At 43.1% G+C, this 26427-nt stretch overlaps 1 protein-coding gene across 2 annotated transcripts in view; it reads left to right on the forward strand.

Annotated features, from left to right (window-relative positions):
• DOCK1 (dedicator of cytokinesis 1) overlaps window positions 1-26427 on the forward strand; it is a 502522-nt gene that overhangs the window by 114899 nt on the left and 361196 nt on the right. For both annotated transcript variants that reach the window (XM_046651107.1, XM_046651115.1), the window contains exons 22-23: window positions 3646-3780; window positions 12720-12828. In XM_046651107.1, coding sequence (XP_046507063.1) covers window positions 3646-3780; window positions 12720-12828 — 244 coding nt within the window. The remainder of the gene's footprint in view (window positions 1-3645; window positions 3781-12719; window positions 12829-26427) is intronic.

A 26427-nucleotide genomic window follows, 5' to 3' on the forward strand; every position in this document is an offset into this window, starting at 1 on the left:
TAAAGAGTGCCTTCCCTTTTGTTCCTGAAGCTTCAGCTGTAACTAACTAGGATTCTTACTGCCCACTCAGCTGCTCTTGACCTGCCCCCACATCCCCGTACATGCCCCACTGGAAGTCTAGTAGGACCGCAGAGGGGATGTGTGATGCCTGGGCCTGAGAAGCTGCTCTCCTGATGCTGATTGTCACAGCCCTGGGACTGGGCTGTCTGGGCTGACATTTCAGCTCTGTCACTTACAGGTTTAAGTTGCTAAACTTCTCTGGGCTTCAGGCTTCTCGTCTGTAAAACGGGCATGATCGTAGGGTTTCCTGAGAATTTTAGTAAGTTATTACATGTCAAGCGTGGAATCATCTTTTGCGCTTAGAAAGCACTAAGCAATTGTTAGGTTTTGTTAAGTAGAATTATTATAGTGAGTTACTCTTTTCTCTCTCTCTCATGGCGGGATTTATTGGCATTTATTCAAACTTTTTATTGTGTGAGTTGCAGTGACAAAAGACAGATTTAAATAATTTCTTTAAGAACATCCCGCTGAGAATCATGAGAAATAATTCTCTTTAGTGCCAGTAAATTGAGTCAAAGCTCCCATCTCTGTCTTGAGCCTCCATTGGTCAAAACCTGTCTTCCTTGCCTGTGTGCAGCTGTGAACTCAAGGTCAGAGATCTGATGCCCACGGTCCTGTCCCTGATTCTTTCACATCTGCCTCGAGCGCATGTGTATTGCAGGACAGTGGGTGGTGCCTCAAGGGGGCAGAGAGCTGCAGCCGAGGTCCTCACGCACACAGAACAAGCCAGATAGGTCCTTTGTGCTTGCTTGCTAATCAGTGTTTGTTTAAAACATTTCCTTCTCTCACCGGAGATGCCCAGGTTTGTCCACACTTCAGACAGTTCCTTACAGACTGTGGGGAGAGCAGATCAGTGGCACCATCTTGCTATAGCAACTAAAATGTAGCCTGTTCGTGGAAATAGAACGGGGTTCATGGAAGTGGCCTGTAAACTGCTCTTAATGTGATGTGATCGCCTTCTGTGTCACTGTCACGGTTGTGCTTCTTTATTGAAACATGGCCAAACCGCTCTTCTCAGATTAGATTTTGTACTTTAATCTCAGGAAATCAAAACACTGAATAAGCCTACCACATTGCGTTCCAGATCCTTTTGTTGGCAGCCCTCTTCCGTGCCATGCCTTTGGGGCAAGAATACATGCACTTATTCTCCTAGAAAGGAAAATCGGGGAGTTTTGGCAAGTTGATAAATGGCAGAAACAAAAAGAACCACTTTATCTTTAAGTTATGATGGGACTGAGTCAAGAATTGGTATCCTTTCATTCAGTCTCTGTAATCTGCTGGAAAGGAAGTACTCATTTTGAAAAATGAGTATTCTTATCATGTTTTGATAAACTAGCAGCCCAAAGTGGGTTCCTCAGCAGTTTGAACCTGAGTATTTACGCCTTGAAATACCAAAGGAGATAATTGTGATTTACACAGTTCTAACCAAATTGTGGAAGGTTGTCTCTGTGCTAATGAAGTGCTTACGGCATTCTCTGAGCAAGGGGTCCTTGTAGGACTAAGTGTTATCACAGAGAGTCTCTGCCCCTTTTCCTCTGGAAGCCTTGGCAGGGGTGGACTTAGGTTAGACTCTTGTCCAGGTAGTTTGAGGGCTTTTAGCCTTTCTTCACAAACAACTCCAAGAGGAGAAATTAAAGATGACTATGGGCAGGGGCTGGCCCCGTGGCCGAGTGGTTAAGTTCGCGCTTTCCGCTGCAGGCGGCCCAGTGTTTCGTTGGTTCGAATCCTGGGCGCGGACATGGCACTGCTCATCAGACCACGCTGAGGCAGCGTCCCACATGCCACAACTAGAAGGACCCACAGCGAAGAATACACAACTATGTACCGGGGGGCTTTGGGGAGAAAATGGAAAAAATAAAATCTTTAAAAAGAAAAAGATGACTATGGGCAATGGGTGTTATTGCTTGGTGCTGCAACTCTCATAGACAGCTCCCCTGCATGGCCAGTTCACGGGTGCTGGGCCCCCATCAAAGTGACCGGTGCTGGTCCGAGTGAGAAGGGAGCGAGGCATAGGCTTTGGGGACTGTTGTTCGAGAAAACCAGCAGGACAGGCTCCTTTCTGTCCACAGAGCTACCTTTCCGGGAGCTGAGTCATGCTTCCCTCCCACTTAATTGATGCTCCACTTGATCTGCCCCTCTCAGCTAGTGCCAAGGGGTTTGGGGGTTACAAGATGGCCTGGCATATATGGATGTGGGTCTTTTGACTTCCAGATTAATTTTCTGGTTCTGGGTCATTCTCTTTGCAAATCATTCCTTCTTTTTATCCTTTTTGGTGATTAATCTGTTGGAAGAGTTCCCAAAATGCATTCTATGGAATGTATATTCCTTGGCATATCAATAGGTTTTAATAAGAAAAGGTCCAGTAAGTTTGGGAAAATAAGTTAAACTGAGTCAAACAGGTTTTATGCCACTTTAGATGTCCTATTGTTCCTTGAGAACCACCAGGAGAGGTATATGCTGAGCCACCCTTGCCAGCATAGGGGCCCGTGGGGCCTGTGGAAAGAGGATCCCTCTGCCTAGCTTCTTTCAAACACACTTGCACAAATGCTTCTCTAGTCCTGTCAGGTTTCTTTGCCAGAGTTCTGCAACCCAGTCAGTGTTAGAAATGACTTCATATTCACTTAGGCACCTAGAAAGCTTTTTCTTGTGATTTATCAGTGAAATCGTTAATCTCAGGACTGTTTCCAGGTCATCCCTAGCTGAAGTCACCTTTGCTCTTAAGAGGGTCTCATAATAATCTCAATGAACAGTCTGAGGCATACTGGCTCACAGCCTAACTGGAAATGCTGTCAGTATCCTAGCAGGTTTTTTTTGTAACTATGATGAATATTTAAAAGCCACAGTGAATTCCTGTTGATTACATGAGAAGTTGCGGAGCAGACACGTTTGGTTAATGGGATAATCTTGGCGGTGGTTGTCATGCAGGTTGCACGTATGCTGCAAGTTTTTGGAGAGTTACCGTGCAGCCCAGGACACTAAAAATCGCAACTATATTGAAGTTAATTAAGTTGGCTTTTATGATTTAGAAGGGTTGCTTGAGAATCATTCTTACAATGAACAATGATTATTAGTTTATGGGCCAGTAGTGGTAGAAAATATAGAAGTTTGGGCAGAATTAAAAATTGATTATTATTACCACTGCCTCTGTAATTTGAAAATATCACATGCTCAGTGTAAAAAAAAAAAAGAGAGAATTACAGAAACTGATATGGCTGTAGAGGAGATCCCTTTGATTTTGTTATTTAACATTGGGAAAGCTAGTTAACCTATCTAAGCCTGTGCTTCGTCATCTGTAAATTAGGGATAACACCCTCCTCCTTGCCTTATAGTGTTGTTGTGAAGATTAAATTACATAATACATTTAAAAGCTTAGGAAAACATCTGAAACTTTGGAAGTGCTCATTAAATGCTCAGATCTCACTCTTCTGAGAGTTATTTTATGGGTCACTTTCTCTGTTGAGAATACATTTTACAAATATGCATAAACCAAAATAAAAATAACCCACTTGTGTATTTCTGTTCCAGTTAGGCGTTGAGATACTGCAATTTTCTGAACTTATTCATTTGTGTTTCCATTATGAATAGGAAGCTGACAAAAGTTTTAAGGAACTATGTGGACAATGCTGAGAAGCCAGGAATAAATGACCAGCTGTACAAAGCTATGAAAGCTTTAGAGTACATCTTCAAGTTCATTGTGCGCTCTCGGATCCTGTTCAATCAGTAGGTATCGCCCGTGCTGGCTCTGTAGGGGAATTCTGGGAAATCCTTGACGCCTTCGTTTTTCTTCTCCTTTCCCCTTCCTCTTTCTTCTTCTTTTCCTTCCTCTCCTCTTTTTCCTTCCTTGCCTTGCTTTCTAGCCTGGCAGAGCAGTCACAGATGGCAGCACTGCGGTGGCGTAGTCCCTCCTTACCATGACTTCTCCCCAGGCAGTGACATGCAAGCCCTGAGTCTGAGTTGGAGCCCTGTTCCTCAGTCTGCAGTGTGTGCATGTGAGTCGAACATTGTCTGTTGAAAGTGTTCCCAGTCCTTCCACGGAAGTGCAGGGTGTACACCAAGGGTTCTGAAGTTCTTCTCAGTAGATCTTAGATGGAAAAAAGCCCTGAAAGAACAAACAAAATTAAAACAAAACAGTAACAAAGCAAAAGCCAAAACCAAGTTAAATTGCCTCACTTGGGAAAAATGTGGGGCTTCCTCCTCCCTTTCCTTCAAGCAGAGCAATGTTTTGTTTCTATAGAGATAGTCCCACATTGGAAATGGCTGTGTGGATGGACGCTTGATTGTTTCAGCTTAGTGACATCTTTCACATGCTATCTGGATGAATTTATGTATTGTTTTTGAACTTTAAAGTGGATTGGGGTGTTTATGACTTCCTTATTTATAGAGAACATTAATATTTTTTTCTAGATATCTATAGATTAAGAGCTGTGCTAAAATAAAACAGCTTTCAGTTAACCTATCATATTTAACTCTATGAATGAGGAGATGTGGAAAAGAGGTCAGTTGAACACTGAGGTGTGGAAGACGACTCACTCTGCTTGTTTCTTTTGGAGGAAGAAACAACTGCTTTGGGTGACCTACCCTGAGTGATGTTGCTTCATGTTGGTTATTCGAAGTTGATGTTCTTGTAGTGAGTTCTAAGCACAGAGATGGAGGTCATGAACCAATGTCCCTCTCGCTTGGGAAATATACATCACCTTTTAAAAGCACAGTGCTCTTGAAACATATCCATGAAAACTGAGAATTGAACCAGTGTGGACCCAAATCAGTACCTCCCTATTTCCTCTTCACTTTATCTTTGTTGGCCTGAAGTAGCCTTCTCCAGAAGGGCCCAGGAGAAAGGGAAGACATTCAGAATCCAATCTCGTGTGCACCATGGTGCAAGTAAAGCTAAAGGAGTAAGTTATTGACTGTGTGTAGAGGTATAAAAGTCACAAACAGGGTGGTGCCCATCACTGATCAGTGGTTACAGTGCCTGTGTTACTGGTCAAGGATTGATAGAGGTTGTGTTCACTTTGGGGTTCCCAAGATTTAAACAATACTCTATGCTGCCGTTTTTATGTATGAAGACGCACAGTTTGAGGCCATCATGCTATCATCCTTGACTAAGACATCAAAGGCACACTCTTTTATTTTGCTTATTATGGATAGGCATGAATCTTGATGTGGAGCAAAGCCTTCTCTTTTCTTAAGGGGCAAAGCCATGTATGATTTTTCTCAGTGTCAGGTGTGAAAGATGACCAAGTAAACTAGGTTTTGTTTTCCTTTATTTTTTTCAATAAAATTAATTCTAGTCTATTAATTTAATAAAATTAATTGTATTAATTTTTAATTAATAAAGTTAATTTGATTATTCTTGGCACTCTCTATCTTGCTTTTATATTTTTCCCGCTAATTTTAAATCTTGGATTACCCTAAACCTCTCACTAAGGTTAGATGATCAATGTGAATGAATGGAACAGTCAGGTGACATGGGTTTTGTCATATTTTATTTGAAAAACTTTTAATCTTGTACCATTTTTGATCAATATGACAATGAGTCAGGGTTTGATGATGCTCATCTCCTTTCTAAATACACGGCTGACTTTCCTTCTCATTCAGAGATTAGTAATCAAAAGAAACGTGCATTGATTGTCAGTGTGTTTCTGCTATTGTGGTAAATGCTATAATCTTTTACAAAATAATGCTGCTTAGAAAAGATTGGGGTCACCCAAGTGGACCAGTAGCAAAATTATTTCTCTCTCTCTCTCCTTAATCTCTTTCAATCTCAAAAAACAAATGGCATGAGATCTTAGAACCATGGTCCGTAAACATTATTGAGTTTGATCTTGTAGAGGTTAGGAATATGATTGGCTGCATGTTATACAAAAAACCAGCTTAACACGGCTTAACCAGATGAAGTTCACTTTTCCCCCCCACACAACATGGAGCCCAGAGGAAGAATCTGAAGCTCATGCACTTGGTCCCTAGTTTCCCCATGTCCTTGGCTCCTTTTATCTTTCTGCCCTACCATCCTTAGGGTCTCTCTCTTTATCTCACGGCCCCCAGGTAGCTGCTGCGCCTCCTGGCATCAGGACTGTGTTCCAGGAAGCAAAGAGGGGAAGGTGAAGAGTAAACAGCTCTTCTGGTTACTCTCCTTTTAAAGAGCTTTCCCCAGTCCCTACAAAGTGTCATGTGTCTTCATCTCACTGGACAGAACTACGTCACGTGGCCACCCTAGATGCAGGGGAGGTTGGAAAGGATTTTTAGATGGGCTTATTGATGCTTCCAACAAAACCAGAGTTCTTTTAGTAAAGTAGTAAGGGAGAGATATATGTTGGATAAGCCATTAACATTTTCTTCCTTGGGGCTGCCCCATGGCTGAGTGGTTGAGTTCAGGCGCTCCTCTTCCTTGGCCCAGGGTGTCACCGGTTCAGATCCTGGGCGTGGACCTAGCAGCGCTCATCAAGCCATGCTGAGATGGCATCCCACATGGCACAGCCAGAAGGACCTACAACTAGAATATACAACTATGTACCAGGGGGCTTTGGGGGAGTGAAGAAGAAGAGGAAAAAAGATTGGCAACAGATGTTAGCTTAGGGCCAATCTTTAAAAAAAAACCCAACATTCTCTTCCTCAAATTCCTTTTAACCCAGAATTTCTGTTGCCTGACAGCTTAGAATGTCCCTAACTTACTTCGGGTTACTAAATCCTACTTAATTAGGCTTCTTAGAGCTTTTTTTCCCTGTTAGGTTGGGGGTCAATCTCTGAGACTCCTGTCACCACAGTCTCCTTGGCTTTAAATCATTGGAGCCCTAAGTGACCCGCAGACGTGATTCAGCCCTACCATGTTTCGCAGAAATGGAGTGAAATACTCAGCAGACCCTCGCCCATGACCCAGGACGTGTTTTATGTTTGACATCCTTAGGAACATCTTGGTTTTGTTGCTTAGCAGCATGGCGTTGGCACAGACCGTGATCCCAATGCTGGCTTTTGTCCTGGAGTGGCCCTCGCAGAGGCCAGGCCTGATCCCAAACTGAGTCTCTTTGCTGGGATAACTTGTTTGTCAAGAGCCGAGACCATCCAGGAAGGCGGTGAAGCTTCCTAGGCCTCCCATGACCCTTGTCTGGCCTTCCAGACCTGATCTAACCAAAAGTGTAGTGATGGCAATGGTCTTGACAATCAGGATCCCTCCCTGCCTCCTTCGTGTCTTCCTTCTTCCGTAAGTACTTAATGAGCTTGGGAGTCCTCGTGGTATCCCAGACCTTAACAGTTTATTGACCTCATTTTTTTTCTCTCAGTGTTTCCTAAATGAGTATCTTGGCGGCCTTCGACGATTCTTGAGGGCAGAGAAGGACACGTTCCTTTTGAAACTTAGAACACAGTGTAGCCACATTGTGTACCTATCATAATACTTCTTAAATCTATAGTCGTAAAACTCTTGAGAAGATTCTGTGGTAGGAAAAAAAAAGTCACGACCTTAAAATCATGCACAAGGCCACATACTTTTTCTATAGTCTTGTCCTCCTCCTCATCGCCACTGCCCGTGTCCTGCCATACTGTTTCAGGAGTTCTCCATCTATGATATTGGAGATGTTAATTTAAACTGAAATAATATTCCTATTTTGTATAGACTGCTTAAAGCGAAAGCAGTCCTGTGTCCTACACAGACGTCTGGAACGTTGATCCGTGACAAGCTCTAGGCAGTTCTTGTGCCTCTGGTTTTCAAAGGTGGGGGGAAAACAAACTAAACTTCTCATTTTCTTACCTGCAACACATTTATTACCTTGGGAGAAAAACAATTGTACTCACAGCTGGAATTGACAAGTGTGTTTTCCTTTTTGCAGTTGGAATAAACTTTTGAGGTCTTTTATTTTTCTTCTTCTTTCGAAGTGGTCTGCTGTATTTTCATAATGTAGTAGCTTTGTAAAATTCCAGGATAATTGACAGTAATTATTCATCCAAAGAACAAAGAGAGGAACCTTTGGAGATGAAGATTTTGAAGCCTATCCTAGTTATCCCACTATCTTTCTCACTGTGCAAATCTGTACTTTCTGTTTTGTTTAGAAAGCTCATTTTGTTTTGAAATGAGAACAGCAGTTTTAAAACTGGCCCAGAGACATTTGGTTCGTGGGGAACCCATGGAAAGATTCCTGACAGCCAGGGGCACTTCTCCACTGGTTTTTGTTTGTCTGTGTTTTCTGTGTGGGCGGATTGCATTAACTAGAAGGCCAGAAAACAGACACACACATCCTGCCTCAGACCTTCTGAATCAGATGACTAAAACCCGTTATCACTGTGTTCCTCTTCTGTCTTTCCGGTGCTTTGTGGAGTTTTTGCCTGTCATCAGTGTTAGCTTTGTGAATAATTAGTTATTGATCATGAATAAGTTGTTGCAGATCTGTCATTTTGTTATCATTTCCTTGGTCACAAAAATAGAATGTAGGTTATAGACAAAGACCTTGTCATTCCTTGTTAATGAATACTTAATAACATTTAAATAGAGCAAGGAATGATGACTAGGTTTTGTTCACCTCTTTATCTGCCATTACCCCTCTGACTTCTTTCCTCTCGCTCCTTCCTCCACCTCAAGGTGGGTCAAACAAATGACTCTTTCTGGCTTATTTCACAAAACCAAGAGGCGAGACTCAAGAGACGTCCGTTTCATTGCAGAAAGATGCTTCAAAGGGGTTGCTGTAAAGTACTAACCATTTATGTTTTAAGCATGATGCTTGGCAGCAGAGAACTAATAATTAAATTTTCATCCTTGAGGGATTCTTGGTGGAATTTTAAATATAAGAAAGACTCATTAATTATACCGTATAGATTTTGAAGCTGTTATTGGGGGCATACAGATTTAGAATTGTGATCTCTTTCTTGTGGATTTTCTCCTTAATCAACATGAAAAGCTTCCCTTTATCTTTTGTTTAGGATTTGCATGGAATATCTTTTCCTGTTATTTTACTTTCAACCTTTCTGTGTCATTATATTTAATATGTGTCTCTTATACACAATGTAAAGCTATATTTTTATTTCATACAGTCTGAAAGTCCTTCTAATTGAGTATTTACTTTACATATAATGTAATTAAGTCATATATTAGGTTTATAGCTACCATCTTTCTATTAATTTTCTCTTTTACCCATTTGTATTATTGTTCCCTTTTTTCCTCTGTTTACCTTCTTTTGTACCAGTCAAAATTTTGTCTTTATCAATCCATTTTCTCCTCTCAAAATATTCTTTTACTGTTCTTTTAATGATTATCTTAGAAATGACAACATGCATGTTTGACTTATTATAGAGTAATTCAAATTATTTTACTGCTCCCTTGAAACCGCTAGATAGGGCCAGAAGAGCGGAACACTTTAGCTGCGTTTACTTCCTCTTCTTTTTTTTTTTTTGTTGCTTAATTCCTTTTAATATAGATAATTCCCACTTATAATCAGCAATCTTTTTCTGATAATCAGTTTTTATTCATAACAGTATTTACTGGGATATTATTTCTTATTAAAATGGGAAAATTACAATGCATAAAACTTCAGCCTCAAACCCATGACCATTTTCCTTATAATAAAAACACACAATAAAACTCTTCTCTTTAAGTACAAAACTCTCAGTTTGGGGCATATAATTCCTTAACAATTCTTTTTCAACACCAAGCAATTGATGTAGATATTAACAAGTAATCACTTTGTGTCTTAATTTGGGTTCTGCCTCAAAATTGTTCCTCTGAAGATTGAGTAGCCTGGTATACTTATTCACCGACCCTTGGTGGGTAAATTTCCTGTTAGATTTACCCCTCTGGGCATTAACTAACTCCTTCATACTTTTATGTTGCACTGCTTATGGCTGAAAGATTTTTCTACTTCCTCTTCTTTTTTGTTAGGATTGTCATGCATTTCGATCCCACATGTATTTTAAACCCCTTAAGACATTATTGCTACTATTTTGTAGTTAGTATTTGTTCAACATGTTAGATATTTATCACTATTTTTTCATTTTTCTTTCAATTCCCAGTTTCTCTCTGGGACAGTTTTCCTTCTGCTCAAAGAACTCCCTGTGGAATTTCTTTCTTTCTTTTTTTTATTTTCAAGATTTTATTTTTCTTTTTGTTCCCCAAAGCCCCCTGGTACATAGTTGTGTATTTTTAGTTGTGGTCCTTCTAGTTGTGGCCTGTGGGACGCCACCTCAGCATGGCCTGATGAGCAGTGCCATGTCCGCGCCCAGGATCCGAAATGCGAAACCCTGGGCCACTGAAGTGGAGCGCACAAACTTAATCACTTGGCCACGGTGCCGGCCCCAAGAATTTCTTTTACTATAAGTCTGCTACAGGTTTTGTTTGTATGAAAATCATTTATTTCATCTTTGTTTTTGAAGGAAAATGTCATTTAGTATAGAATTCCAGATTGACAGTTTCTTCCTCCAGATATTATTCTGTCCTCTTTTGGTTTCCATCATTTCTGGTGAGAAGTCAGCTTTCAGACTTATTGTTACATCTTTGCAGATAATGGTCTCTTTTTCTTTTCCCCTCTGGCTGCTTTTAAAATTTTTCTCTCTTTCTGTGGTTATTGGCAGTTTTGTGATAGATTGCATAGGAAAGCTTTGCTTTTTGTTTATTCTACATTTTATTTTCAGAGCTTCTTGAATTTTTGAATTGATGTCTTGTATGACTTTTGGAAAATTCGTGTCCATTCTCTCTGCTAATGTTGCATTTGCTCCATTGTATCTCTCATTTTCTTCTGCAACTTCAGTTACCTGTGTATTAGATTCTTTCATCGTGCCCTACATGATCTCTAACACTCTTTTCTGTGTTTTCCATCTCTGTGCTTCTGTTTATTTTCCTGTTGACTGTGTTCCATTTCACTATCTCTGACTTCTCTAATCTCAATCTAACCCATATAATGAATTCTTAATTTTAGATACTATATTTTTAGTTTTAGAATTTTCATTTGATTCTTTTCTTTAGATTCATTTCTCTACTAAAATTTTTCATATTAACTTCCATTTCCTCCATCTCTCCTTTATCTGTGTTTCCATCTTGCTATTTCTCCATCTTTTTCTCTCTGTTTTAAAATATAACAATTATATTTATTTTGACGTTCTTGTTAGCTGACCACAATATCTTGATCACCTGTGGATCAGTTTCTGTTGTCTTCTTTTCTTCTTTGATTTGGCCATGTGGCCTGGTCTTTTGCTGTGTTTAGTAATTTTTTTTGAATGCAAGACTGTGTATATGTGAAACATCACAAGCTCCAGACGATGTGATCTTCCAGAGACGATCATCCTTTCCCCTTCTAGGCAGAGAAAGTGGGGCTGACCTCCAAGGCTGCGTGTAGCCTTGGTAAGCCTCAGTAAGTCTCACTCTACGTTTGGTTTGCCCCTTGTTCTCCAAGGTTTTCAACTGAGAGTCTGCTGTGTTATCTGGGGCTCCTCTCTCTGGCATTTCCAAACTATTCATCATCTCCGGAGACTGATGAAAACTCCACTCTGCTTTATGGAGGTTTTCGTTTTGGTTTTTAGCCTCCTATCCCAAGCAGCTCTAGGAAATGGCAGATGTCCTGAGGAGGGAGATTGACTGCACGCTGAAGCCTTCCCAAGTGTTTGCGAACGATGCTGTCTGCCCAGCACTGCTCCGTGTCACCTGCAGCAGAAGTTCGTGACTCCATCGTTTTGATTGTTTGGTGCACCATTTAAGCAAACCCCATTTGAAACCCCTTATTTACAAAACAGATACAGTAGGTTGCAATTTCTCCTTTGAGACAGAATTTGTTGCTTTACAATGGAACTCATTTAAATGTTAGATTACCTCTAGGGTAATTAATTATCACTTAGTTTACAAAATTTTCCATTTTCCACAAGTTTTCAGGTATGGTATACTTTTAATTGGGCAGAAAACTAGTCTATATTAATAAAACATCTGAGTTGCAACATTTGAAAATGCAAATGCATTGCTTTTTGGTAATACAGACTTGTAGTAACTGCTGATAAATAATTTATAGATGGAACTTATTTATAATTAGCAACATACATTTGCATACATGTAACTAATGCACAGCTTCTTTATTATCCATTTATTGAGTATGTGCCACCTCTTGAAAGTTAGCCCGTTACCACCAATTCTATGATGAATGAATTTATATAGTATTATTACTCTGAAATAATTTTGAGTTCACTATTACAATGTCACTTTCAAATGGTTATGCGATCATGTTAAATTTAGGCAATTAAATGTCTTTGTGATTGTCAGTTATATGACATTATAGGTTTAAAGAACACTGGCAGGAAATATACCAAGAATATTAGTGGTGTAATCAATGTGGGGTAGAATTAAAGCTGAACTTCTCCGTCTTTCCTTCCTCTCTTCCTCCCTCTTTCCTTCCTTCTCTCCCTTTTTATACATTTCTGTTTTTTAGATTTATAAAACGTATTATGTTACCATGAACAAGCAACAAACAGTGTGATTACCAACCTGCTTTTTCAGTGTGAAGGCGTTATCTCCATAGCTGAGTGGTCCAGGGTAATCTGATTCCCGAGTTGCCTGTCACGTTTTGTGAATGTTGAGGACTTGCTCTTCCATTCTAACTTGTCGCCCAGGCAGCCCCTTTAATGGCTGTAGATGCAGGAGAAAAAGTGGCGAGGCGCTGTCTGCCCAACCCCACAGAGCTCTCTGTGTTCCATTGCAGACTGTATGAAAACAAAGGCGAGGCTGACTTCATGGAGTCGCTCCTGCAGCTCTTCCGATCCATCAGCGACATGATGAGCAGCGTGTCGGACCAGACCGTCAGAGTGAAGGTAGGCCCTCGTTTGCAGCAGCACCAACCACGCTCCAGGCCGTCTGTTCGAGGCTGGGCTCTGTGCGCGCGCTGAGTGAAGCGGGGACTGACAACACGCGAAGCCTGAACTTGAGCAGAAGGCCAGGAGTTGCTTTTGTGATGAACGTATTCCTGCTCCCTGTGTAATGAAATGGATTTTGGTTTCTCTGTAGGTGCCCTTAAATGCTGTCATCGCTATGTCTTTGCTCCTTGCGAGGAGAGGTTCTGAATTTGCTTTGCGTAAGTGTGGGGAAATCGATGAGAGGAATATTTTACCCGTCACTTGTCAGCGTGTCTTGGTACCTGAGCTTATGTGGGAGGCTGAGGCTGTAGGTGCCGCAGGCATCAGTGACACCTCAGGCTATGCTGTGGAAACGGTGATACATCCTTGTCCTTCAGTGTGTTTTTTGCAGAACAGCGAGGGGTCCAACCTTCCTGTGTTCCTGCTCTCCTCGCCACCTTTCATTACTCTTCTTGCCCTGAGGCCCTTTGGCAGGAAGACACCTTCATCTCAAGCGGGGTCTGAGTGTTCTTGAGGACACTCCTGGCGTGGAGGTGCCAGGGGCGGGAGCGTAGAGCAGCCCCAGGACCTGCACACTCTCGAGCATCCCTCTTCTAGCAGTTTCTGTGGGGCTGACTTACTGCAGAAGGAGGGTACAATTTGCAGTTTGCTGCCTGTGCTAATTCCATCAAAGAACAAGAATCTTCCAAATGATTGACTTGCGGCTTTCACTCTACTACTCATTGTGGCCGCCTCAATTCTTACTTTTCTCTTTTAATGTTTTTTTAATGTATAATTTCAGAAAACGTCTTTATGGCTATTGTCTTAAAAGTGTTTTGGGAAAGTGATTTTCCAGCTTTAAAGCTTAGCCTTCAGTCTGGAACAAAGATGTCTGTGTGCTCAGGCGTGTCTCGTGGTTGCTGTGACCTGGGGAACCAGCATAACGAAAACTGAATAAAGTCATAACATCCCTTTCATCTCTGAGGGATGCAGCTGGCTGGCAGGGCTGCTGGATTCTTCAGTATAATTTCTGGATCTTTATGTGAATTTGTTGTAAAAAACTGATGATCTATAGAGAAAGCTATGTGGTGTGTATATTAAAGTTTTAAGTTAGTTATTTTGGCAACTTGATATTGCCTAAAGCTCCCTTATTGTTCCAAGGTTAAAATTAGCAGCGTGTTCAGGACGTTTACGACTAAAATCCTGTGGCTTCTTACAGACGTGGGTAGTGTAAGAATAGATAAAAATTACAGGAAGTTTTGAGCCCAGAGGTAATTTTAGATTTCTAAATATACCCTTACATTATTCAATTTGATTGGGCTTGACTTGTGTCTGCCCACTCCCCTCGGTGTCAATCATTCAGTGACTGCAGACTTGGAAGGCCTTCCTTTGGTGGGTGTTTATTATAAGACTCGAGTGAGTTCAGTGGCGTTCACGCATTGATGCAAACCTTACTCTGCGAGTCAGAGGACTGAGTTTTCTTTGAAATGTTGCCTCCCTTGCTGCTACTTTTGTGTTTTGTTCTTTCACAATAGATGCTGTCTCAGCATCTGAGCTTCACCCTGGTTTTTGTGTTATTTTAACTCTGTAAGGGTCTCTCTGTTGAGATGGAAATACAGTGGTTGATCGTCTTACGTAGAGAAAATATGAAAAAGACTGTGGCGTTTCCGAGGGGTTAAACATTGTTTCTCCAAGCCCTTGTTGGCTGCTTTGATTTTTGAGATGACCTGTGTGCCCTCATTTGTGATTAGGAGGTCAGCATGCCCTCGTGTCTTGTTGGCCTTATTCAGGTGACCTGATGCATTCTGGAGCGTGGGAGGTAGTTGCTCTGTCTGAGAGGGTCACACCCTGCGGTCACCTTCTCCTAACTGAAGCCGTCTCTTACGTCCACCTTGCAGATTCGAGTCAGCCGTGGCATTTTATGCCTCAACTAAGGGAGAGGCAGGAGTTTCGGATAGTAATTGACTGTGGGATAAACACGGCATCAAAGTAGAGTTTCAACAGTGCCTCTTTCCATTTGACTTAGTGACAAAGTTTTTACCAGGGTCATTTAATTTAAGCGAGCAAACACACAAATGGGAGAATACTTGGGTAAGTTTTTGGTAAATAGGAGAGGGAACCATAGCGAACGTGTGGGCAATGCCTTCCTCCACTCTTCTGCCAGGTGGCCTCTAGTCACCTCCCCGTCTGGATCCTGCTCGAGGGCATCCATGTGTTCCTGGAGACAGACTTATCAAGGTGCCCCTATACTATCCCTCAGTTAATGCCCCCTAACCTCAGGGATGCTGCCAAATCCTTTAAAAAAATTTTTGATTATGGTAAATAGCATTAAAATTTACCGTTTTAACTATTTTAAGTGTATAGTTCTGTAGCATTAAGTACATTCACATTGTTGTGCAACCATCGCCACCAGCCATCTCCAAAACTTTTTCATCTTCCCAAACAGAAACTCTGTACTCATTGCACAGTAACTCCCTATTCCTCCCTTTCGTCAGCCCCTGGCACCCACTATTCTACTTTCTGTCTCTATGAATTTGCCCATTCTGGGTTCTTCATGTAAGTGGAATCATACAGAATTTGGACTTTTGTGACTGGCTTATTTCACTTAGTATAATGTCTTCAGAATTCGTCCATGTTATAGCCTGTGTCAGAATTTCCTTCCTTTTTAAGGCAGAATAGTATTCCCTGGTATGTTCCTGCCACGCCTTGTTTGTTCGTGTGTCCATTGATGGACACTTGTGAGTAATGCTGCTGTGAACGTAAGTGTACGAGTAACTGTTCAAGTCCTGTTTCCACTTCTTTTGGATATATACCAAAAGTAGAACTGCTGGGTCCTATGGTAATTCTATGTCTGATTCTTTTTTAAAGAGTTTACTTCTCCTTTTTCTCCCCAAAGTCCCCTGGTACATAGTTGTGTATTTTTAGTTGCGGGTCCTTCTAATTGTCTCATGTGGGATGCTGCCTCAGCATGGCCTGATGAGCGGTGCCATGTCTGCGCCCAGGATTCGAACCGGTGAAACCCTGGGCCGCCAAAGCGGAGCACGTGAACTTAACTACTCGGCCACGGGGCGGGCCCCATATGTCCGATTTTTTTGAGGAATTACCATACCATTTTCCACAGCAACTGTACCATTTTATTCAAAAACATGTTTTAAAATTCCTGGTTGAATTTACCTTAGCAGCTATTTCTGGCAGCTTCTCAAGCTTGAGGCTTATCACCCGTGCAACCCCACCTTTAGCAAATGATGTTGGTCTGTTTGCTTTACTGAGAAGATCCTCTGGGATCTGTCCAGCATCACCTTTTCTTTCTCACTTTCCTGTGAAGAAGAGAAGTCCATCCTACAACCTGAAACACACCTTCCACCTGTGCTGAGGTCTCCCCCAACCTCCCCTTCTTCTGCGGTCATGAACAATCCCTTGCACTTTCCTCTCAGTCTGGAACCTTCTGTCTTCACCTCAGGTTGCCCCTTCCCTCTGCCTACAGCCATGCCCAGACATTATCAAAATTCAACAAGTGCTTTTGGGATCCTTCTTTGCCATCATGCTTCTCTCTCTCTTTCCCACCCCATGAGAGGGTCCTTGTGTCTATTGCCAGTGCCCTTGGCTCTCTTCTCTGGTCTATGCCATGTGATCACGGTCTGCCTCCCACATAAGACCCACCTCAGATGTGGCATCTCAAAACCAGACCTGGTCACTTTCTTCCATTGCCTTCTTTTCCCTTTGGTCACCTCAGCTGTGATAGCATGAGCCACTGGGTTTGTTCAGGGACCCTCAGTTACTCTTGCTAAAATTATTGCAGAAAGTCTCTTAACTCTACTCCCGACACCCTCAGTGCTGTACCTGCCCTTTCTTGTTTCCTGACTGTATTTCAGTGTTTTCCTAAAACTCACATCTTGCAATGGCTTTCTTTTTCTCAGAAAGCTGTGATGTTCTCCAGCTGCCTGGAGAAATGGGTCAGATTCCAGTTTCTGCCATTCAGAAATCTTCATAGTGAACCCAGCCAGCTGTCCTAGCTGTTAATTCTTAGTGACACAAGTAGAGTGCCTCCCCTAGAGAACGCCAAACACCTCGGTGTTTGGAAGCTTCCTGAGGATTAATTCCCCATGCCAATGGTTGATAGAAACGTGAGCTCCAAGTGCAGAATCGCGACGGCTGATATTTATTGACCACTTACTCTTCCAAGTGCTGTATATTTATCCACTTCTCTGATCCTTACAGTAACCCTTTGAAATAGGTACTATCATTGCTTTTAGATGAAGACACCTTGAGATATTAATTATGTGGCCCAACCCACACAGCCAGGATGGGGCAGAGTGGTGAATTAAGCCTGGGGCGCCCACTCTTCCATTCAGCATCTCTAGAGAGTGTTGCTCAGCACCAGCTAGCTGATGGTGTTTGGAGACAGGACCCATGCTCGTCCTCCTCACTGCTGGACACAGCTCTGTACCAGATGCTGTGAGGTTGTGAGGCATAAACATTCCTTGTGGAGCTTTCCATCTAAGTGTTGTCTGTGTTCATGCGAAGAGCAATTTGAAAACATTGACAGGGACTGGCCCTTTGGCCAAGTGGTTAAGTTTGCATGTTCTGCTTCAGCAGCTCTGGGGTTCGCCAGTTCGGATCCTGGGTGTGGACATGGCACCCTTCCATCAGGCCATGCTGAGGCAGCGTCCCACATGGCTCAACCAGAAGGACCTACAACTGGAATATACAACTATGTACTAGGGGGCTTTGGGGAGAAGAAGAAGAAGGAAAAAACAAGAAGACTGGCAACAAATGTTAGCTCAGGTGCCAATCTTTAAAAATAAATAAATAAAAACATCGAAAATATGCCACAAAAATTGAGTGTGTCTAAAGTGGGGGTAAAGGGAGTTCCATGGGGCTGGTCACAAAGCCTTCTTGGAGGAGGAGGTCTTGGTGGTGGCCCTGCTGTGTGGGCAGCAGGTGGTTGTGTTTGTTGACCACTCATCACTTGCAATGTTAGATTTGGGGCATTTGGGGCTTTGCAATCAGAGTTATCACAGATATTGACGTTTTCACTCAGGACCACAAATATTACTACCAATTCTGTGTGATAAGCCTGGAAAAAACTACCCTGTGACCTTGGCATAGTCTGCTGTTTAGTTTGGGCCTGAGGATTCCAGAACTTTCTGTAGCAGGAAACTTTGACCATGATCCACAGTAAGAAATAAATTCTTGGGGTGTGTGTGTGTGTGTGTGTGTGTGTGCGTGTGTGTGTGTATGTATGATAGATTCTTGGTGTATGTATGTGCTCTGTTTATGAAGCTGAAATCTGTTTCATGAAAAAGTTCTTACCCTTATTCCATGTGATGTGCTCTGGCATTTTCTATTCTATTCTAGTACCTTTTAGTCTATTCTGAACTAAAGTATTTGACTAAAAAAATTGTTCGTTGACAGGCACTAAATTTATTTCCGGAACAGCTAATGTATCTCAACCCACATTTGGAAAACACTGCTCTTTATCATTCTTTAGATTTCTTTCACCGTTTCTTCTGTTCAGTTCACTATGAAAATCTTCATGGTTTTCTGTGTGTCTTCCTGTGTCTTATGAAGCCGTGGGTGTCTGGCGCTTGGTGACCTCCTGCTGGCGTGTGGACTGCACTGGGATGAGGGTCCCCAGCTGAGGTTGGCACAGCTGCAGGGGGCTTTGTCTTCCTTCTGGGGGCTGTCCCTGTCTCTTTCCCTGTCTCTTGCCATTCTAACCATCTCATGGTGCCGTTTCTGTCTGGCCTTCTCCAGAAGGTACTAGAAATAAGCTATACTGTAATCACAGTAAATACAGTTTTGGGTGAGTTTTGCCTTCCAAGAAGCACAGTGTTCATTTTCTTAAAAATAGTATCCTGACTTGGAATGAACTGTACTTACTTCCTTCATATCTTATCCAAAATTCTTCCTTATCAGAAGTTTTTGCCCCTTTTTGTCTATTTCTTAGCTATCATCTGGGGTTCACACTGTCTCTCACACATTTGTAAGTTTAAGATTGTTTTGTCCTCAGGAAAAACTGTCTGAATGTATTAGGGATGATGACAAATAAGGATCAGAAATAACGTGATTTCCTTGCAGATGAGGAAGTCAGGTTTCCTGGGTGCTTTTGACCTGCCCAGGGCTCACTTACAGCCACAGCAGCTCCCCACTCGCCCTGACTTCCCGGCCGGGCGTTCTGCACCTCGAGGGCTGCGTCCACAGTTTCCATGAGGAGGCAGGGTCTTATCCATTGCCTTCAACAAAACAGGCATCCATTGTGTCCTTGCCTTCAGTTTTAAATGTAATATGTCATCTTGTTAGAAAAATGAAAAAGCCAAAAAATTAATTAAGAAAAATAAGAATCTCTATCATCTCACCTCCCATAGATTACACTGTTAGCATTTCTGTCTTTATAATTCTGTGCCTTTTTTCCTGAGTCATCATATTTATGATATATACAGGTATATGATATATATCTACTTATATATTTACATTTATTGGTATGTGTGTGGATCTATACATACTTTTACAACTTTTGCTGTTCCACATATATTTCCCTGCGTCTTTTGACATTTTTCAAGAACTTATTTTTTAAGGTTACATCTTACTTCATGGTGGTATCATAACTTGCTAACCGATTTTCTTTTTTAGGGCACTTACATGGTTTCTGTTTTTCATTTCCATGAACAGTGCTTTAATAAGCCTCCTCAGCTGACCCCTCTCTCTATGGTGAAGACCTCGTTCCATCTGGTTTGCTGTGACGCATCCAGATTTCCGAGTGCTCTGACATCCTATGAAAGTCATGAGCAGAGCTGTTAGTCATGACCCTGACCCGTGGACCATATGTACCTTTCATCTGGGCTGCTGTGTTCAATGCAATTGCCTGGCGTTGGCCCTCCGTGGAGCCCTGGTTCTGTGATTCCATTTCATTCTGCACTTTGTGGACTGAGTGATTCAACTGCAGTGTCTTATGGCTAGGGAGCCATTTGGTCCTCAGAGGCCAGCTGCTTACGTAACCTTGGCTTCTCTTGGCATGGAATCAGTGGCCAAATCAGGCAAGGAGACGAGAGCTCCACCGAGTCTGGCTCCTTCAGCCCAGAATCATCTGAGCCCTGAGGAAACCAGCCTGTGAGATGTGGGGACCATCATAGACCAGCATGCAGATTAAAGGAACTGGGGCGCATTTGAGCCAGAAAGGTGTACTAAGAGCAAACAATAAAATATTTTCTTTGCTTTCTTTCCTTTTTTTTTTGAGGTTAGGTGAGAGGTTGTTGACTGTTATTTGATCAAAGAATGCCATAGACACGAGTCAGGGTTTGGCTTGCAAATCTCTCATCATTCATGTGGACAAGGATGAGAAGGTTTGGATGGCAACCTTCCAGGTCATGTTACCTGTGTTGGGGGAAGACTTGTTGAACCGGAATATCTGGGAGCTGAGGGCTGGCAGCTCAGGGGAAGCCAGCCATGAAGGGAATGCCTACACTTGATTGAGAATCAGCAACAGGCCAGGCCTTCTGGAGAGTTCTTCTGCTAACACAGAGAGAAGAGGGAGGTCCTTGACTACAGGAAGTGGAGAGCAAGCCAAGCTTGGCTGAGATATTAGTCTCCTAGGACTGTTGGAACAAAGTGCCACAAATTTGGTAGCTTAATACAGAAATCTGTTCTCATGGTTCCTTCTGGGTGCCTGGCTTAGTCAGCTCAGGCTGCTGGCACAGAACACCATAGACTTATAAGTGACAGAAATTTCTTTCTCGCAGTTCCGGAGCCTGGAAGTCTGAGATCAGGGTGCCAGCATGGTTGGATTCTGCTAAGAGCCTTCTTCCGGCCAGCTTCTCATTTCATCCTCATGTGGTGGAGAGCAGAGACAAGAAGCAAGCTCTCTTGTGATCCTTATAAAGGCACTAATCCTACCGCGAGAGCCCCACCCTCATGACCTCATCTAATCCTAATCACCTCCCAAAGATCCCGCCCCCTAATTCCATCACAGGGAAGGGTAGGGTTTCAATGTATAAATTTTGGAAGGACACAGACATTGACTCCATAACAGGGCTCCAGGAGAGTCTGATCTGTGTCTTTCTCCTCGCTTCTGGTGGCTGCTGGCAGTCCTTGGTGTTCCGTGGCTTGTTGCCATATCACTCCTATAGCTGTCCCCATCTTCACATGCTGTTCTCTCTGTGTGTCTGTGTCTTTGTATCTCTGCTCCTCTTCTTATAGGACATCAGTCATGTTGAATTTAGGGTCCACTCTACTCCACTATGACCTGATGTTAACTTAATTATGTCTGCAAAGACCCTGTTTCCGAATAAGGACACATTCGCGAGTACCAGAGGTTAGGATTTGAACGTATCTTTTTCTGGGACACAGTTTGACCTACAGTAGACGTCAGTGTGGACATCAACATGGATGCCGAAGGCACCCAGGCCGGCGGTTGAAGAAGGGCTGGAGAGGAAGGAGGCCCTCAGCCAGGCGTCCATAGTCAGCTGGGCACACAAGGAGCTATAGACCCATGCTTCTCAGACCTCAGTGTGCGCATGCGAGTCACCTGGAGATCTTGTTAAAATGCAGATTCTCACTCAGTAATTCTGGGGAGGGGGCACAAGAATTGTTGTTTCTAATCAGGTCCTATTTAATGCAGATGCTGCTGGTCCCTGGGCCACATTTTGAGTTCGGAGTGGCCAAGGTTGACCTAGTGTAGAGAGCATTCTGGTTGCTGTGTGAACACTAGTTGTGAGGGGAGAGCAGGGCCCACAGGAATCTCGGCTGGTGCAGGTGTTCGCTTAGGGACTGGCTTCACCTGGACTGCAAACTTTCAGGTGCCTGATGTTTTGGGCTAGTCAGATTTCACAAATTTTCCCTACACACAGATGGTGAGACACTTGCAAGTGAAGTCACGACTCATGTCAAAAAATAAGAAGCAATGACAAAAAAAGTGAAGAAAATATTATATGGCTTGCTCTTAGTAAACCTGTGGCACAAAATGCTTCCAATTTCTTTATAGTGCTTGCTGGTCCGTGCCTTCTATGCTCTGCAGAGGGTTCAACAGCCTGGCTGAGAGATTTGGACTCACCAGACACTGTGCCTAACAATTTATAATTTGGAGAGCGTTTGCCCAGCACTAGATTTCTGGGGTCTGTCTTCTGGCCACAGTTCCTTTGGGGAGTTCCACAATCTTCTTGGCTGCTTCCCTAGGCCTCTTCTTGCCCTCTTTTCTGGGAGAGAGACTACCCACACAGGCAAGACATTATCTGAAGCCTCTCGGATGTGTATTTCCTTGGCCACTTCTCTATCTTCATTCGTATTGCATGGTGCATTGCAACAGTAGCAGAAATGCAACAGTACCAGAAATGAGTATCATTTCTGTCTCACCACTCTCCCTCAGCAAGCCAAATATTTCTATTGGTTTTCTACCAGTTCTAGTGCATGTGCATGAGAATTTTTACCATTGCAATATAGATAACTTGTAAAAAAAAATTCTTTTTTCTGAGGAAGATTTGCCCTCAGCTAACATCCGTTGCCAATCTTCTTTTATTTTGTACGTGAGCTGCCACCACAGCATGGAAACTGACAAGTGGTATAGGTCTGTGCTTGGAAACTGAAGCCTGGCTGCTAAAGCTGAGCACACGGAACTTGACCATTAGGCCCCTGGGACTGGCTCTAGACGACTTTTGATTTACTGCTTTTTTTCTTTTGAGGAAGATTAGCCCTTCAGCTAACGTCTGCTGCCAGTCCTCCTCTTGTTGCTGAGGAAGATTGGCCCTGAGCTAACATATGTGCCCATCTTTCTCTACTTTATATGTGGGACACCTGCCACCACAGCATGGCTTGATAAGATGTGCTCAGGTCTGCGTGTGGGATGCAAACTGGTGAACTCCGGGCTGCCACAGCAGAGCACACAAACCTGCTACGCCACCAGGCTGGCTGCTGATTTACTGCCTTTTTTTTTTTTTTTTAAAGATTTTATTATTTTTTTCCTTTTTCTCCCCAAAGCCCCCCGGTACATAGTTGTATATTCTTTGTTGTGGATCCTTCTTAGTTGTGGCATGTGGGACGCTGCCTCAGCGTGGTTTGATGAGCAGTGCCATGTCCGCGCCCAGGATTCGAACCAACGAAACACTGGGCTGCCTGCAGCGGAGCGCGCGAACTTAACCACTCGGCCACGGGGCCAGCCCCTGCTTTTTTATCCTTATATTACAAGCGCCTTTCCATATTAAGGAGTAGTCATAATTATAACTGTAATGGCTGTATGCCAGTTCAGAATGTGCACCTGAATTGAGGTGCATTCATTTGCTTAATGACAAGATTTTTCGTCATGTTAACTTTTCCATTGTTGAATGCTAAGGTTTTGCTCTTAGCATTTTAAGCCTGCAACGAATGATGTCATTGAGAAGTAGTTGGTAGCGTTCATCTTTCCTTTAATTTTGTGACAGATATCCTCCTTGATGATTAGTCCCCGTTCCTTCCTGTGTCAGAGGACAAGCTTGTAATTTGGGATTGCAGAATTCCAGGAGCTTCCTAGCTGTCTGCTCTGTACTGCCCCCTTAGTGAGGCTCATTAGTGAAAAGCACGCCTTTGAGTTTGTGGCTTCAGTGCTCAGGAACCTGGAGGGATTTCGTTCTCCGTACCCCTGACCTTGACCTTCAGAGGTCTCTCAAGCTCCCCTTCCACATCTGTGCCTTCCACCTCGGGGCCTGCCCCCTGCCAAAAGGCAAGGGGCCCTCTGATCCTTTTCTCCTTCCTCTGTCCTTGTGGGGATTTATTCAGTGTTCTGTGGGGGTGAGCAGCTCTCATAGACAGGTGGATCCCTAGCACCTCATCATTTGTTTATTTGTTCACTTATTTAAAACATTCATTCAATAATATACTCATTCTGCTGTGTGCCAGGCACTGTGCTAGGTGCTGGGCATACAGCATGAATAATACAGATGTGTTCTCTGTTCTCATGGTGATTACATTTGAGTGGCTGAGACCAATATTAACCAAATAAACACACCCATAAATATATAGTTTTATAATCGTAATAAGTGATTTTAAGCAAATCACAGCCATAAATCTCTAGTTGCAGGTTGTAGTAAGTCTTTTTAAGGAAATGTGAGGGATAGAGTGGCTAGGTATGTCAGGGAATCAGGGGGATTGGGCATAGTTTGGGGTTCAAGGAAGGTCTCAAGGAGGAGCTGGGTAAAGAATGCACGAGGTCGGGGAAGCTGCAGGTAGGGGCAGCAGACAGGAGGGCATTTGTTGCTTTCCAGAAATTACAAGATTAGTGTTTGTGGTTGGATGTGGTGGGCAACGAGAAAGCGAGGACTGTGGGCAGGGAATGGAGAGCCAAGTCTGGGTGTATCCGGCAGAGCCCTGTGGGTCTGTTCAGGATCTGTGGAAGCCACTGGAGAGGGCTCGATCAGCTCAGAGTTGGCTTTCCAAAGGGTCATTTGGCTGCTGTCTGCAGAAGGGATTGGGGCCGCTGAGAGAGGAAGCAGTGGGGTGAAAGGCTGTCAGGGAACCCAGGTAAGAGCATGGGACTGGGGCTAGGGCACCATTGACATTTGGGCTGATAATTCTTGGATGTGGGGCTGTCTTGTGCACGGTAGGATGTTTAGCAGAATTGCTTGCTCTACGCACTAGGTGCATCCCCTAGTGTGACAACCAAAAATGTCTCCACGCATTGCCAAGTGTCCCCTGGGGTGGAGTGGGAGGGCAAAATCCGCCCTGATTGAGAACCATTGGTGAAGAGCTTTGAGAATGTGATGGAGACTTGCTGGTATAATTTACAAGCTGTGGTGCTGGTTCTGAGTGGAAGGTGAGGAAGAGGAAGGGAGGTGTCATGATCACTTCCCAAATCTTTGCTGTAAGCACCTGCGTGGATGGAGACATCTTTAAGAAAGAAGCAGGTGAAGACTGTAGAATGTGTAGACATGAGGGTGGGCTTCTCCTGAGACCCTGCTTGAAAGTTACTTCCTTCCAGGAGCTGCTGTGTTAGTAACGGCCTCTCTCCGTGTTGGGAGACCTGTCCCTGTGTAGCTGTAGTGTGCCGAAATATCCTTATTTACTTCTCGTCGCACATTTTGGGTATCCCTTCATGTGTTTCCACCTGCCATTTTTAACTACCCTCTTTTAGGGCTGGGGTCTCATTTCCTTGTCCTGTTTCCACCCCTTGTCTGGTGGTGACTTACTGGTGCATGCTGGCTGATTGGCTGTCAGTGTGTGTGTGCGCAGATAAAGAGCTTATTGCTATTGGATGCTTGGTTACGTAATACAGTGGAGTTAAATAGCAAACCCAGACTCTCATATGGTTCAGAGAGAACTTTGCTGCTGCTTCTGTCCAGATGGATTGTGGAGCATGCATTAATCCTAATCCCTTATATTTGTGCAGGGCTCTCACTGATCACAGTGTTTTGATGCACGTTATCTCTTATGATCCTCCCAGTGCCACGATGGTGTCCATTAAAAATAATAATGAAAAAGCTTTCTAAAGAGGTGGGCAGAGAACATAATCATGTAAAGTCTGTGTGTTTTCATAGCTGAACCATTGATACAAACATTTATATCTCACCTCCAGTGGCTCTTCTCTGGGATCTTCAAATTGCAGCTGCCCCGTGGAGCCCCTTCAGAGAGATTCAGTTCTAGGAAAGATGAGGGGGTTTGGTGATGACCAGTCTAAAAGAGGGTCTTCTCAAATGACCTGAAGATACAGGGTCTACAGCGCCTTACATCCACCGCGCTTGTGGGTTGATGCTTATGAATGCATTTCCTGTGGCTTTTTGTAGATCCTTTATATATTTTGAGTTTCCATGGCATTGAGGCCTCTTGACTGTAAATTGCGTGAACCTCAAACAAGATCTAAATAAATGGAAAGATTTTCCAGTTTATGGATAAGAAGATTCAATATTGTTAAGATGTGAGATCTTCCCAACTTGATCTATAGATTCAGTGCAATCTAAATCAAAATCGCAGCAAGTTACCTTGTGGATATTGACAAGTTGATTTGAAAGTTTCTATAGAGAAGCAGAAGACCCAGAATAGTGCACACAATACTGAAGGAGAACAAAGTCAGAGGACTGACACTACTTGACTTCAGGTCTTACTCTAAAGCTATAGTAATCTAATTGCATAAACCCAACTCAAATTAGCTTCAGAAAGAAGGAAAATAATTGATGTCGTTGGGGAGTCTAAGACGTTAGATAGGCATGACGGTGTCCAGAGGTTAAAAGGCATCCTCTCTTTTGGCTCAGTAGTTTCTTCTCTCTATTCGAGGGGCAAAATGGCCAGCAAAAGTCACAGGCTTGATTTTTCTTATTGTTTATAATCCTAGAGGACACGGGGTGACTGTCTTTTTCTTCAAGGCTCTCATAGCAATCCTCAGAAAGAACCCTAATTAACCTTCTTACTGTAAAAGAGAGACCAAGCTGAAAGGAAAAGTCTCAAGGAAGTTGGAAAGAGAAGCAGGGGCTTCGTACTGCAGAGAGTGGAGAGAGAGGGCTGAGGGCGGCTTGCAGGAGAGCTGCCGTGATATTTGTCAATGTAGCTGAAGTCCATGCATATTTGTGACTTTGTGAAATGGGTTCTGCAGCTCTGGACCTGTCTACAGGGCTGATGGAAGGG

The sequence above is a fragment of the Equus quagga genome, chromosome 2 (assembly GCF_021613505.1).
Source record: "Equus quagga isolate Etosha38 chromosome 2, UCLA_HA_Equagga_1.0, whole genome shotgun sequence".
Lineage (NCBI taxonomy): Eukaryota > Metazoa > Chordata > Mammalia > Perissodactyla > Equidae > Equus > Equus quagga.